The following is a 16,002-nucleotide window of genomic DNA, read 5'->3' on the forward strand; positions in this document are numbered from 1 at the left end:
AGAAGTGGTTAATCCGCATTCACTGTATCCTCCTCCACTCAAAGACCACTAGTTGTCCGGGTGCTCCAAAAGAATTGGTCATCAGGGACAAGAGACATAGAAGAAACAAAAACAAAAAGGGAAAAAACAGTGTGATCTGTCTGTATTATTTGCACACTGAGACCATCACCCTATGGGGGCCCAATAGTGCAGGTTCTATTGCGGGATCACCACTGTCACCCTCTCTAGTGACCAACAAATGGCACGCTCACCTTGCTGCAAGGCTGCTTGCCTTACAGACAGCAACTGCGCTTGTTACAATAGCTCTCCTCCACCGATCCTTCGTGAACTCAATCTCAAAACAGATAATATAGTGCAGTAATGCCTTGCAACACTGGGTTATCACAGCAGTCCACACCTATTATTTCCTGCTCACCCTTTAACGTTACTGCCCACCCTCACAGACAGCTGTCCTCATTTGATAAACACCTCCACAGTGCTTCCTGGCAATATATTATTCCAAGTAATGTAGATTCGGGTAAACCTCTAGGGCTAAGAGACTTCCAATAGTGTAAATCCACTTGGTTTATTCAGTAAAATTTAAGAATAATACTCACAAACATGAAGTAAAAGCGCACATAAAACTTTTAAAAACTTTTATATGCGCTTTTTTACTTCATGTTTGTGAGTATTATTCTTAAATTTTACTGAAGCAAAAAAGCGCATATAAAAGTTTAAAAGACTCAGGGGACGTCTCCTCCTGCTGCTGGTCGCTTCCCTTCCTTGCTCCTTGGGCGGAGCAAGGAAGGGAAGCGACCAGCAGCAGGAGGAGACGTCCCCTGAGTCTTTTAAACGTTTATATGCGCTTTTACTTCATGTTTTTGAGTATTATTCTTAAATTTTACTGAATAAACCAAGTGGATTTACACTATTGGAAGTCTCTTAGCCCTAGAGGTTTACCCGAATCTACATTACTTGGAAAAATATATTGCCAGGAAGCACTGTGGAGGTGTTTATCAAATGAGGACAGCTGTCTGTGAGGGTGGGCAGCAGCGTTAAAGGGTGAGCAGGAAATAATAGGTGTGGACTGCTGTGATAACCCAGTGTTGCAAGGTATTACTGCACTATGATATTGTATTATCTGTTGTTTTGAGATCGAGTTCACGAAGGAATATTATTATTATTATTATTTAGTATTTATATAGCGCTGACATATTACGTAGCGCTGTACAGTATATATATATATATATATATATATATATATATATATTTTGTCTTTTCGAAGGATCGGTGGAGGAGAGCGATTGTAACAAGCTAAGCGCAGTTGCTGCCTGTAAGGCGGGGCAGCCTTGCAGCAAGGTGAGCGTGCCATTTGTTGGTCACTAGAGAGGGTGACAGAGGTGACCCCGCAATAGAACCTGCACTATTGGGCCCCAATAGGGTGATGGTCTCTGTGTGCAAATAATACAGACAGATTACACTATGTTTTTGTTTCTTCTATGTCTCTTGTCCCTGATGACCGATTCTTTTGGAGCACCCGGACAACTAGTGGTCTTTGAGTGGAGGAGGATTCAGTGAATGCGGATTAATACAGTGGGAACTGTTAAAGATCAATTTGTAAATATATGCAGAAAGGCAGAGCACTCTACAAAAACTGACTGTTTACTGGGACGTGCATGTAGCGTAAAGAGAGTTGCAGCAGGCCTAACTTTTTAGAGGGTAAGGGTGAAACAGGGGAGCAGAACTGTTAAACTGATATAATGTTTTGCCATAAAATAATTGTAATGCAGCAATGTTTCACCAGAAAATAATGGTAATGTGGGAAGCATTTCACCAGAAAATAACAAAAAAGCATTTACTCACCTGCAGAAGACTCCTCTCCCGAGACACAGCTCCCCTGGTTCCAGCTGTGAAAGTCCCGCGCTGACAGGCAGAGAGCAGGGCTATGGGAAGATGGCACTCGAAGCCCTGTACTGGAGACACAAATAGTCTCCAGTTCAGGGCTTCAGATACCATCTTCCTGTAGCCCTGCCCTGCCTGTCAGAAGACTCCACAGGCTGAGGCGAGCTGGGGGCTGCGAGGAGTGAACTGGCAAGCCAGTTGACAATGGGGGTCCCATAATCAGGTAGGTGGGGGCTAGGTCGGCATGCAACACCCCCCCCCCCCCAGTGATCAGCAAAGTGTTATGACAATGTTACTCTATGGTAGCAATAATACCGCAGTTGTGATTTGCTCAAAATTGCAAATGTGCTGCCTCCAGCATTGTAGGAGCATTCACAATGTGAATCTCTCTCCCCAAAGAGATGTCCCCCTCTCCGCCCAGCTTGGTGCCAAGCTCTCCCCACCCAGTAGCACCCAGCGTAACTCTCCCTCTTCCCTCAGTATTACTTTACTTCCTCAGCCAGTAACAAACAGCGTGACCTTACTTCACCACCCGGCTACTTTTCTATGCTACTCGGCTGCAAAACATTTCTGGGGAGAACACTGATTACCATTAAAGAAGTTTAACTGAAAAGCAATATATATGTGCTGAAGCTGCCTTGCAGGAATAGAGTACTAGCTAATCTGCAGCGTTGAGAGGTCATTCATCTGATATATATAATCATTTTGAAAATGCCCCTTTGTTAATTTAACAGGTTTTATCCTAAAGATCTATGTACAGAGTATGCTAGTTTAATATACACCTAGTAGCAAACACACTTTCTATAAGGAAAAAGTATAAGGTACCCTTTGTATGTGTTCTTAGACAGTAGATGAACAAAGAGCTCTTCAAATTTTCAGTCAGGTCCATAAATATTGGGACACAGGGTTTCAACCCTAGTGATGCTCAGCCAGGCCTCTACTGTAATAGTCATAAGATCCTGCTTGTTCTTGGGGCATTTTACCTTCAGATTTTTCTTCAGCAAGTGAATGCATGCTCAATTGGAATCAGGTCAGTTGATTGACTTGGCCATTGAATAACATTCCACTTCTTTCCCTTCAAAAACGCTTTGGTGGCTGTTGCAGTATGCTTTGGGTCATTGTCCATCTACACTGTGAAGCACCGTCCAATGAGTTCTGAAGCATGTGGCTCATGGGCATCCGCAGAAAATTTTCCAGGGGGGGGCAAAAAGGAGGGGCGGTAAGCTGTGCGGCGCGCGTAGCGCGCCGCGCCAAAAAATGGGTGTGGCCAAGGACCAGAATGCGGGTGTGGTCACGGGTGGAGCTAAATTTACATGAATTAAGCAATGGTGGGACATTAGACTAGGACAGTGGTGGCGGCGAACCTTTTGGAGGCCGAGTGTCCAAACTGCAACCCAAAAGTCACTTATCTATCGCAAAGTACCAACATGGCAATTTAAACTAAATACAAACGTTTTAACTCGTACATGAACATTATGGAAAATCCAAGTTGAAAATAAACTGTGAAGATAAACAATTTCATCCATCCTACTCCTGAAAAATGTATTCATCTTTTTAGAACGTCCCAGTTTTCATTTTCTGTTTTTAAAAAAACTAAAAAAGTAGGTTTAATGCTATCATGATGATGATTCAGCTTTTTCCATAGTCTCGCAGTCAGCAATCATGTGACCCTCAACAACACAAATTCAGCAATCATGAGGCCCCCATCAAGACAAATTCAGCAATCATGAGGCCCCCAACAAGACAAATTCAGCAATCATGAGGCCTCCAACAAATCATGAGGCCCCCAACAAGACAAATTCAGCAATCATGAGGCTCCCAACAAACCGTGAGGCCCCCAACAAGACAAATTCAGCAGTCATGAGGCACATAAATAGACAGCATTTCACAATATAGACAGAATGCCCCTTAATATGGTAGACACCTCTCACCTGGCTTCTGAATTTTCCTCTACTGGCGGTGATGCTGGGCTGGCCTGGCTGGCGGTGATGCTGGGCTGGCCTGGCTGGCAGTGATGCTGTGGCCTTTTTGGCAGTGATTCTGGGCTGGTTGACTGGTGGTGATGCTGGGCTGGCTGGCCTGGATAGTTAAGGTAGCGCCAGGAGCCCTCCAGTGTGGGTAGTGACAGGAGCCCCCCGAGTTCAGGTAGTGACAGAGACCCACAGTCTAGGTAGTGACAGGAGCCCCCCAGTTCAGGTAGTGACAGAGACCCACAGTTTAGGTAGTGAAAGGAGCCCCCCAGTTCAGGTAGTGACAGAGACCCACAGCTTAGGTAGTGACAGGGACCCCCAGTTCAGGTAGTGACAGGGACCCCCAGTTCAGTTCAGGTAGTGACAGGGACCCCCAGTTCAGGTACTGAAATGGACCCCCAGTTCAGGTAATGACAGGGACCTTCAGTTCAGGTAGTGACAGGGACCCCCAGTTCAGTTCAGGTAGTGACAGGGACCCCCCAGTTCAGTTCAGGTAAAGACAGGGACCCCCAGTTCAGTTCTGGTAGTGACAGGGACCCCCAGTTCAGGTAGTGACAGGGACCCCCAGTTCAGTTCAGGTAATGACAGGGACCCCCAGTTCAGGTAGTGAAATGGACCCCCAGTTCAGGTAGTGATATGGACCCCCAGTTCAGGTAGTGACAGGGACCCCCAGTTCAGGTAGTGACAGGGACCCCCAGTTCAGGTAGTGACAGGGACCCCCAGTTCAGTTCAGGTAGTGACAGGGACCCCCAGTTCAGTTCAGGTAGTGACAGGGACCCCCCAGTTCAGTTCAGGTAATGACAGGGACCCCCAATTCAGTTTAGGTAGTGACAGGGACCCCCAGTTCAGGTAGTGACAGGGACCCCCAGTTCAGTTCAGGTAATGACAGGGACCCCCAGTTCAGGTAGTGAAATGGACCCCCAGTTCAGGTAGTGAAATGGACCCCCAGTTCAGGTAGTGACAGGGACCTTCAGTTCAGGTAGTGACAGGGACCCCCAGTTCAGTTCAGGTAGTGACAGGGACCCCCCAGTTCAGTTCAGGTAAAGACAGGGACCCCCAGTTCAGTTCTGGTAGTGACAGGGACCCCCAGTTCAGGTAGTGACAGGGACCCCCAGTTCAGTTCAGGTAATGACAGGGACCCCCAGTTCAGGTAGTGAAATGGACCCCCAGTTCAGGTAGTGATATGGACCCCCAGTTCAGGTAGTGACAGGGACCCCCAGTTCAGGTAGTGACAGGGACCCCCAGTTCAGGTAGTGACAGGGACCCCCAGTTCAGTTCAGGTAGTGACAGGGACCCCCAGTTCAGTTCAGGTAGTGACAGGGACCCCCCAGTTCAGTTCAGGTAATGACAGGGACCCCCAATTCAGTTTAGGTAGTGACAGGGACCCCCAGTTCAGGTAGTGACAGGGACCCCCAGTTCAGTTCAGGTAATGACAGGGACCCCCAGTTCAGGTAGTGAAATGGACCCCCAGTTCAGGTAGTGAAATGGACCCCCAGTTCAGGTAGTGACAGGGACCCCCAGTTCAGGTAGTGACAGGGACCCCCAGTTCAAGTAGTGAAATGGACCCCCAGTTCAGGTAGTGACAGGGACCCCCAGTTCAGGTAGTGACAGGGACCCCCAGTTCAGGTAGTGAAAGGGACCCCCACGAACGCTACAGAACCCCTTGTGCTGTCCCCCAATGTAAAGTGTGCGCCCAGGTGCCCTGTGCGTGTATGTTACCTGTCTGTGTCCACCAATGTCTCAGCACTGCTTCACATACACACATCCTGGGTGGCTACTGCCATATACGTGGGTGCATGTTGATGTATACGCATACCCCGACAACTACGTAGAGCATATGTATGTGAGGCAGTGCAGAGACGGACACTGACAGGTAACATACACTGCACAGGGAACCCGGGGACACACTTTACATTATGGGGTCAGTGCAGGGGTGGATGTGGGGTCACAAGGCTGATTCTCGACAGAGTTCATGCTGAAATCAATCGAGAATCAGCTTGTGGTGTATGGGCAGCTGACAGATCTCTCTCTGATCAGATTAGTCAGAGAGAGATCTGTCTCTTAGTGGATCTGCCCACAATCGTTAGATCTATGGGCACCCTGGTCCCTGAGCAAAGTCCTAGATAATTGTTCTAACTTAGTGTGCCCTTGTTTATTTCCCCACCCTTCCCCCCACACTGTCAGCATGTATGTATTTATTGCTGCTCTTTCTCCCCAGCAGGTGGTCAGTCTCTGTTTTTATCAGGAGTGACAATCTCCTGATCTCCTGGCAGCACACTGATTAGAGCAGGGGATGTGTGAGTCTCCTGACAGGCAGCTATGCACTGTGAGCCGCTCAGAGCTGTGTATATCAGCATCCTACTGTTCATATGCTACATGCCGATATACACAGCTCTGGGCTCACACAGGGAACAGCTGCCTGTCAGGAGACTTGTCCTCTCTCCTCTACGCTGATTCCAGTCTCCCACCCCCCGCAGCTCGCCCTCACCTCTGCCATGTTATCACATTCAGGGGGATGCATTGTAGCAGCACTCGAGACCTCGAACGTCTGGCTGGTGGGGGCGGGGCAAAGGCGGGCCAGTGGCAGATCCACAAGCTCTGTGGATAGGATACTATGCTATAAGGAAGGGGCGGAGAGGTGGGGAAGAGCTGTGTCTCTATTGGCCAGGGGGCGGAAGGAGACTGTAGTAAGAGCGCTGTGGGGAGAATGAATGAACGATCGGGAACTTTAACAAATGTTAGTAGTGGACGGCCAGGGGGGGGCAGCTGGCGGCCAGGGAGAGGCAACTGCCCTATTTTGCCATATGTAGGGACGCCCATGATGTGGCTGAATATGAGCAGATAATATTGCCCGAAAAACTTCTGAATTCATCCTGCTGCTTTTGTCAGCAGTCACATCTTCAAATACAAGAGAACCAGTTCCATTGGCAGTCATACATGCCCACGAAATGCCACTACCACCACCATGCTTCAGTGATGAGGTGGTATGCTCAGGATCATGAGCAGTTCCTTTCCTTCTCCATGCTCTTCATACTCCGGTACAAGTTGTTCTTGGTCTCATCTGTCCATAGGATGATGTTCCAAAACTGTGAAGGCTTTTTAGATGTCATTTGGCTAACTCTAATCTGGCCTTTCTGTTCTTTAAGTCTCACCAATGGTTTACAACTTTGTGGTAAACTCTCTGTATTCACTCTGGTGAAGTCTTCTCTAGATTGTTGACTGTGACAAAAGCAGCAGGATGAATTCAGAAGTGTTTCGGGCAATATTATCTGCTCATATTCAGCCAAATGCTTCAGAACTCATTGGACAGTGCTTCACAGTGCAGATGGACAATGACCCAAAGCATACTGCAAAAGCAACCAAAGTGTTTTTTAAGGGAAAGAAGTGGAATGTTATGCAATGGTCAAGTCAACCACCTGAATCCGATTGAGCATGCATTTCACTTGCTGAAGACAAAACTGAAGGGAAAATGCCCCAAGAACAAGCAGGAACTGAAGACCGTTGCAGTAGAGGCCTGACTGAGCATCACCAGGGATGAAACCCAGCATCTGGTGATGTCTATGCTTTCCAGACTTCAGGCTGTAATTGACTGCAAAGGATTTGCAAACAAGTAATAAAAAGTATAAGTTTGATTTATGATTATTATTCTGTCCCATTACTTCTGGCCCCTTAACAAGTCGGAGACACATATGCAAACTTATAATTCCAACACCGTTCACCTGATTTGGATGTAAATACCCTCAAATTAAAGTTGACAGTCTGCAGTTAAAGCACAACGTGCTTGTTTCATTTCAAATACATTGTGATTGTGTATAGAGCCAAAAATGTTAGAATTGTGTTGATGTCCCAATTTTTATGGTCCTGAGTGTAAAAGGCATTGCAGAAGAGTAAATGTTTAGATACTGTTTTTGTATGGTTAGCAAAATATCATGTCAGTTGTTTCAGCTTACATTTTCCGCTAAGCATGAATTTGCTTACTCCTTCAAGAGTCAGTTCATCAAGGACTTTTTCAGGAGATCCGATGCCCAGGGTGCGGGAAAAGAGATCACGCAAGAAATCCACTGAAACAAAAAAATAACATTCTTACTGGCTGTAATGCTTACAACAGGCATAAACAGCTGTTATTTTTTTTCAAGCTAAATAGTGTACTGGTTAAAGACCCCACCTTTGACACAGGAGATCAGAGTTTGAATCCTGACTGATGTCAGTTACATATTTTCTGTAGGAGTCCTTGGGCAATACTCCCCAACACACCAGGGTGGCTTACTGAGCACATCCTATGTGACTGGATTCTGACATTGTAATTGGATTCTGACAGGAGAAAAGCGGCATACAAATGTTATTTTCATTAGTATTTTTATTATTAAGCTGCATGTGTGCAGAGCACTGGACACTTTAATTTTTTGCAAAACGTTTCCTCTAGGTTTAGAGCCCCTTTGAAAACGCTTAGGCCTTGTTCAAATTGCGTTCTGATCATGTATTTTTAATCGGAGAAGGACCTAAAAATCCCGGAAACACTTCACATTTAAACTGACAGGGAAAAAAATGCCCATGAAATTGCTGGCAAAAGCGCTTTTCCTATACCTCCCATTATCGCAAAAAACGCCCCGAAAATGGTTCATGCAGAGCTTTTTAGATCGGAAAGCGAACGGAACACCCCAATCTGAACTAGCGCATAGGAAAGCATGGCGTAAGCACTTTAAAGATAATTTTGAAAAAACATCAGCGCTTGAAAAAATGAAAAAGTGCCTCTAGTGTGAATGAGCCCTTACAGGGAACTAAAAGAGTATGCAGCTACCTCTGGATGCAGTTAAAAATAACTTTTAAATAACAAATTAAAGTTACAGAGTACCCAGCAAGCTCATGGTGAACCAGAACTCCTAGGAGTGTGTAAGGGGCTACAATGGACCAAAAAGCCCTCTTACTAAAATGCTATGGAAAACAAAAGTGTGTTTTCTTAAAAACATTTTGCAATTATTCAGGTTGGAGTGAGCTCTGAGTTGTCTCCCTGTGCAACACTGCTGAAATATGCAAATCACCCATTGTTGTCCCTGTGAGCTAAACACACCTCCAGATCCGCTGGAATGCAATGATGTGTACTGGGTACTCTGTAGCTTTGGGTGTTTCAAGTCCTACCCCATACAACCACATTAATCCATGCACTGATGAAGACCAACCAGTCTGAAAATCTGTATGCATGCTGGATTATTGTGGCTCAGTATATTTAACAAGCTTGCATATCATTGCATTCCAGCAGATCTGGAGGCGTTTAGTGTTTTTAATCGTGCTTCCATTGCTGCTAAACTCAGTTGTCTAATTTCAAGGGCTCCTGACCCTGTGGCCACTGTGAGCCAATGACCATGATCACACAGTAAAAATAAAAAAAAATGGTTCTGGTCCTTTACCACTTCAGATTTCTAAGTTTTTGTCCCTTAAGGGCTGGTTCAGACGGACGTTTGTGCGGCGTCGCGGCGGCTGCGCGGTCAGGCTTTCAGTAGCCTTCGCGTCGCGTTCCGATGCGGTCACGTTTTTTCTTCCTTTAGGGGGACATTAGCCGTCGCTACACGCCGCTTCCAGGGGCAGCTCAAACGCTAGCGAAAATCGGGACCTGAAAGCCGCGATCGTGCAAACGCGCGCAAAAGCTCAGTGTAAACGCTCCTATTCACTTGAATGGGAGCGTTTACTGCGACGTTCCAAATGCTTGCGGTAAATGCTCTGCAAGCGTCTGTCTGAGCCAGCCCTAAGGATCCTCACAATGTTGCTATTTTAGCTGTCGCGATTGACACAGCAATAACGTTTTCTTTCGCTTGTGCCTACAAAGTGACATATATATATATATATATACATACTGTATATATATATATATACTGTATATATATATATATATATATACTGTATATATATATATATATATATATATATATATATATATATAGTTTTGTTTTGGGGGGGCAATCTAGAATTTCTTCGAGTAACATTTCTTTCTAAGAATTGTTTAATTTTATAGGAATTTTACAGGGGAAAACTAGGCAATAATGCAGAAATGCACTTTTTTCAATGTTTCTCGCTTCCTAATTTTCACATGACATGTGCCCCAGTTATAAAACACTCCAGGTTAAAATCATACCATACATGCCATATTTCATCACCAGTTGGGCCTATAGCAGACAATTATCCCCAGATTGTGCATCTGTAAGGATTGCATGCGATCACTATGGTGCATAGTTTGCGGACCCCAGTGCTGTACAGATGCATTGCTAGGCTACAGCCTAACAATGCATGTACTGTATAAAGTGCTGGTTTCCTGAACTGTTGCCCTATCGAGCGCATGCAATTGCTATGGGCGGCAGCCATTACATGTATCCACAAATGTTAAGGCCAAGTATAAGTGACATAAGGGGTTAATTAGATAGGTAGAGAATACAAGGATTAACACTTTACTGTGGGGGGTGGGGGAGTTGGGGGAATGACACACTATTTTTATTTTAGGTGACGCTGTGACATTACTAGACTAAACTGGATGTGAAACTCACGTCCAAAAAACACAAGTGGCTAAGGTGCTAGAGCCACACAGTCTGTAAAGGTTAGAGCAAACCTTGAAAATAAACTTACAAGATAAGGTGTAGTACTAATCATAAATAGAAGTTTCCTGGAAATGTTTTTTTATTTTTAGTTTAAGAGCTGAAATTGTAAGCAGCAGCCAGTGCAAGGTAAATCTGATCCATTAATCTGCATAACAAAATAAATAAGAATAGCCTTTGAAATTTACAGCCCCGTACTATTATCAGCAGTGTTTTAGCATGCTTTAAATAGAAGTGTTTTGGCTTTTGTTTACTTTTTAAGTAAAACCCCAAGTGCTGGTACTCAACTGCCTCATTTGCCTAGTTAAAAAGTACAGTTTTTTACCCTTGCAATGAAAATAAAAATAATTTATAAAATGAGACCTTGGAAGCTATTAGTAGTATGGAAGTTTATTGCTATATGACTGCACTGCATATAGTATCGCAGCCATTAACCCCTGATGTCCCTTGAATGCAGCCAATAACTCCTCCAGACCCAAGTACAGCAATTATTCACACCCCTTTCTGCAGCCCAGTATCCCCCCCCCCCCCCCCCCCCTGACCCTTTCCTTGTTAATTGCTGTGGCCAGGGCTTTCAGACTTGTGCTTTCTTGGCATTTCCTTTATCAAGAAAGTATCACTTACCAATGGGTAAATTGCTGCAAATGGGAATGTCACTAATAGCGCACACATTACTCAGTGTGCTCAGTGTAGCCTGTGACTTGTGTATAAGTTGACCCCTATACTTTCATTTAGTGAGTCAGACCTACATTTCTAGACTTATACTCGAGTATAGATGGTGAATAATCAGGGGTCCTGTTAGTGGGGCGGCTCACAGCAACTTGGGTACAAAGAGACAAGTTTCTTATAATCATCAGTGTTCTTAAAGGCCTGCCCAGGTAGACCACTTTGAGCTGTATTCCTCCATTTTATCCCTCTGCATTGCTATCAATTCTTCTATATACCTCATCTGATTTACTCTCACCAACAATTCCTTTACTGTAGGCGGATCCATTTCAGAGGGATCAGGCTTTCAGCTGCATTCAGTAGGTGAGGAGCAATTGTCCTCTTATACTCCACCCTACGGATTAGTGACAGAATCTGGTCCCAGTAACTAATTTATTTTAGGGCACTCCCAGAAAAGGTGGATGAGAGAGCCCTGCAGGCCACATCCTCTCCAACATAGGTCTTCTACTTGCGGGAACATCTGGGCTACCCCCACTGGTGTTCTGTACCACTGTGAGACCAGTTAATAATTTAATTCTCTCTGTCTAGCACTATTAGCTCTTTTGTATTAACTGAAAAATATTTCCCTTTTGATGGTCATCTAGTGATACACCCAGGTCTCTCTCCCATGCATTAATCAACAACAAAAGGTTGCCTTTGTTCTGGTTCAACATGAGCTTTCTGGCTTATCTGTAACTATGCATTAATGAAGTAAGGGAATCCCTCTGTAAAATATCTAATAATCATCTGATAAAATCTAGAAATTGAATGTGACGGTGGGGAATATGACAAATATCTGCTTAAATTCAGACAGATTCAGTTCAGATCTCACTTAATGTTTGTGGAAGTTAAAAAAATTAAAAATCAGGAAGTTGTATATACCGCCAGGAATCTAGGGGGAATAGGCTATATTCACTATAGAGAGTCTGGAGTTACTTTACATCCCTTCATGAAATGAAGCAAAATTACCACCCGCATAGTCTTCTATGTCCCAAAGAAAAAATTCTCAAGGTATTAGTAGGACTTGTACACTATGTCATGGAACAATTTTAATGTATATTTCAGGTCACATTCGTTCTTCATGCTTTAGGCTACTTTCACAGTAGGACGTTGCGTTTGATGCGACGTTAAGGTCGCACCACGCGGCCCTAAGGCAACTCATATTCACTTTCACAGTGCGATGTTAAAGTTGCACGTTAGAAATGTATTTACTATGGAACGAAAATGGCGCATGCGGAACATTTTAAAAAAGAAAAAAAAACATTGCTGAGCATGTGCAACACACAGAACGCAGCAGATTCATTGCTAAACAAACAGCATGCAGCACTTTCTAATAACGCTACACGTTACACGTTAATGCAACGTGTGCACTGTGAATGTTGCACAGACTTTGCATTGCTGTGCGTTACTCTGCTTTAAAATATTTTCTAACGTGCGACTTTAACGTCGCACTGTGAAAGAGGCCTTAATCCTTTCTTGGCATAATAAGGGATATCAAAGAAATTTTTTAAAATATGCCAAAAGGCCAAGGAATTACTTGCAGATGACAAAATGTTGTTGGAATGAACGACAATAGTTACACTAGAATCCCTGATTTAAAACATTCTTCTGTTTATTTGGTTTATTCCACTGAACTAAATGGGACTATTGTAAACTTTGTCATTCATGTAAGAATGTGCACCCGAGTGCCAGAGACCCACAACCCATTTGGATGATGTTTGCAGAATTCTGAAGTGTGTGGAGTATGGGGAATAGTCAGGCAGCAAGAGAGACACACACACACACACATAGGGATTTGTAGACTGCGCGCGCATCTCCTGCTCGGGGGGGGGGGGGGGGGGCGGTGCTCCGCCCCGACTTCAGTCTCCGAGCGGCGATTGCCGCTGGGGAGACTGTTAGACGGCATGATCGCCTCACGCCGTCTATATTCACAGTGCAGCGATCAGCAGCAGCGCTGCACTGGGGACAGCCGTGTGACACGCTCGTCCCCCTGGAGGACAAGAGAGCAATCGGCTCTCATAGGCAGAAGCCTATGACTGCCGATCGCCGTGATTGGCCGGCTGGGGGGAGGGAGGGGATTAGGAAAAACACAAAAAAAGAGAACTAGTAAAAACAAAACAAAAACAACAACATAAATATTTAAAAAAAAAAATAAACACAAGGGGGGCGATCAGACCCCACCAACAAAGAGCTCTGTTGGTGGGGAGAAAAGGGGGGGGGGGGGGGGTTAATCACTCGTGTGCTGTGTTGTGCGGCCCTGCAGCTTGGCCTTAAAGCTGCAGTGGCCAATTAAGTAAAAAGCAGCGTGGTCCTTAAGGGGGTTTACCACTGTGGTCCTCAAGTGGTTAAGGAACTTGTGAGACTATCTGTAACAAAGTTAAAGCTAAGGCAGAAATGCACCTTGCAACACGACACTGACCCAATATATACAAGCGCTGTAATCACAGCGCAGGAGATTTGGGCGCACACTGAGTAACTTCAGCGCCGTCAGAAGACGGAGCAGAAGTTACATTTTAAAAAACTATAATTCGGTCTCCAGCAATAGCTGAAAGCCGAATTATATCATTCCACACTATCCATGTGGACCTAGAGGGGGAATAGTAATTAACGTCCTTGTGCAGCAGCAGGATAAGCCATATACCAGCTGTATCCTGCGCCCAAGTCTCCCGGCGGCATTTACATATGTAAGCAATATATACCAGTAAATCCACCAAAATATGGCTGAAAACGAATAAGTTGACAGCCAAATCCCACTCAGTTAAAATAATTATACATCGAGGAGTGGGGCAAACTTTCCTCAGACCAATGTCAGAGACTGGCAGATGGCTACAAGAAGCATCTTACAGCAGTTATTTTGGCCAAAAGGAGGCAGGGTGCCCTAACCTTTTCCTCAGAATACATATTTTTTTTATATATCTTTTGTTTAATGAGTAAATCAAGGTTAATTTTTGTTGTTTACCTGTAAATAAATACCTGTACTGAGGAATCCGGTCCATTCATACAACTTTTCCATAGATAAACCAATGCAAAATGTGTTTGTGTACTCCACCTAGAATTTCCTGCGCAACCATAAGTATGAATTTTTGCTAAAGTGGGCCGCCTGGTCTAGAAAAAAAATGGCAATATCTCAGGAGAAATCCTTAAAGCGGACCTGAACTCAGAACTTCCTCTCTGCTCTTAAAGGTAAGCAACAGCATAATAACCTTTAAAGAAAAAACATTTCTTTGTTACAGCGGATACAAATCTTGTAATAAATCTGCAATGTGTCTATATCCTGCTTTCATGGAAGCAGACATAAGGTTAACATCCTGTGTTTACAAATTACCTGCTCTGCCAAAGCAGTCAGCTGACACAGCTGAGAGATCAAATTACATTTGAGATTAGTCACAGATTAGGGGTGATTGGACAGGCTAAACTCTCTAAGACATACAGGATGCATTTCTCGCTGTTTTCCTTCTGACCTGTGTTCAGGTCCACCTTAAAAAGCTCTATTTTCAACATGTCACTTTGGCACACACAAATTTCTTACTTTCTGATGCACCGTTGCTTTCGTCACTAGAATCGGATTCCTATAAAAAAATATAATAGCATGATCACAAGACAACCCAACAAGTAAAGTTATTCCTGTACCATAAACCATTTTAACCTCCTTAGCGGTATGCCCGACACTGTGTCGGGCATACTGCTGTCTGTCCTCAGGAGTGCCCAGGATGAATTAATTTGCTGCAATGGTTGCAAAACCTTTAGCTAGCACTAGGCTAGCTAGTACAAGTGTCCGGCACCCCCCGATCCAGCCAGTTTATACATTACCCAGCCTACCTCCAGCGATCGGCGCAGCCTCCCGGACAGTTCCGGTTTTCACTATGGGTAGGATCGCACATGACGTCATGTGCAAACCTGATCCTCCCCATAGAGAGACTGGAGCTGTGCAGGGAGGTTGCGCGATCGCTTGATCCAGGCTGGGTAATGTATAAACGAGGGGATCAGGGGTGCCAGACACTTGTACTAGCTAGCCTAGTGCTAGCTAAAGGTTTTGCAACCATTGCAGCAAATTAATTCATTAAGCCATTACAGCAAATTAATTAATCCTGGGGCACAAAGTAACAAACCTCCTGAGCAGCGTAACGCTCAGGAGGTTAAACCTGTAACTACAGTATATAACACTAAAATAATTGTTGACTCAGCATTGTATTAAAAATTAGACTACATACCTAAACAGGAAAAAACATTAAAACATACATAAAATGTGAAAATATTAGGATATATTAATCCTTAATAAAAAGACAATTTGCCCTACCATATTCACTTATGTATAAGCCGACCTGTTTATGAGCTGAGGTACCCACTTTTCCCTGAGAAACCATGAAAAAGTGATTGACGTATAATCCCCCTAGCCAGTATAAATAGCCAGATGTACCCCCAGTATGAGGCATCCCCATACCCATTATAAATAGCGACATGTGCCCATAGTATGAAGCAGCCCCCCACATTGTAGCCAGATGTGCCCCAAGGTGTTAGGCTAGCAGAAGCCCCAGGTAAGTGAAACTTTTTTTTTATCTTCAGGTCTGCTTTAAATGCAGCAGCAGCAATTGGAGAGGACTGGAACTCACCTCTCCTCGTTCCTCAGGCAATCATCTTTCCCTCTCTGCTCTGCACGTCATCCAGCCTTGTACTGCCTCTAGAGTCGGGTCTCAGCTTGATGACATAATCAAGCCGGGACCAGGTACTTAGCGTCAGTGTGAGGCGGGATGCAGATCGGAGAGGAGGAAAGTCCCAGCTGCTTACCGGTAGCCGTGTTTCGGCGAGTCCTCCAGGATGGCTGCTGCTGAGACATTGCTTGTCCCCTCCCCAAACAGAAACACCTG

General features: G+C 44.7%; 1 protein-coding gene across 5 annotated transcripts in view; it reads right to left on the reverse strand.

The window, feature by feature from the left end:
- SIRT2 (sirtuin 2) overlaps positions 1 to 16,002 on the reverse strand; it is a 270,431-nt gene that overhangs the window by 206,273 nt on the left and 48,156 nt on the right. For 3 of the 5 annotated variants that reach the window (XM_068269801.1, XM_068269799.1, XM_068269800.1), the window contains exons 3-4: positions 14,667 to 14,706; positions 7,802 to 7,912 (exon numbers count right to left, since the gene is read on the reverse strand). In XM_068269801.1, the coding sequence (XP_068125902.1) occupies positions 7,802 to 7,912; position 14,667 (112 nt within the window). In that variant the 5' untranslated portion in view covers positions 14,668 to 14,706. Of the gene's footprint in view, positions 1 to 7,801; positions 7,913 to 8,016; positions 8,163 to 14,666; positions 14,707 to 16,002 lie in introns of all 5 variants that reach the window. The other 2 variants (XM_068269802.1, XM_068269803.1) reach the window with 2 other exon arrangements.

The sequence above is a fragment of the Hyperolius riggenbachi genome, chromosome 2 (assembly GCF_040937935.1).
Source record: "Hyperolius riggenbachi isolate aHypRig1 chromosome 2, aHypRig1.pri, whole genome shotgun sequence".
Lineage (NCBI taxonomy): Eukaryota > Metazoa > Chordata > Amphibia > Anura > Hyperoliidae > Hyperolius > Hyperolius riggenbachi.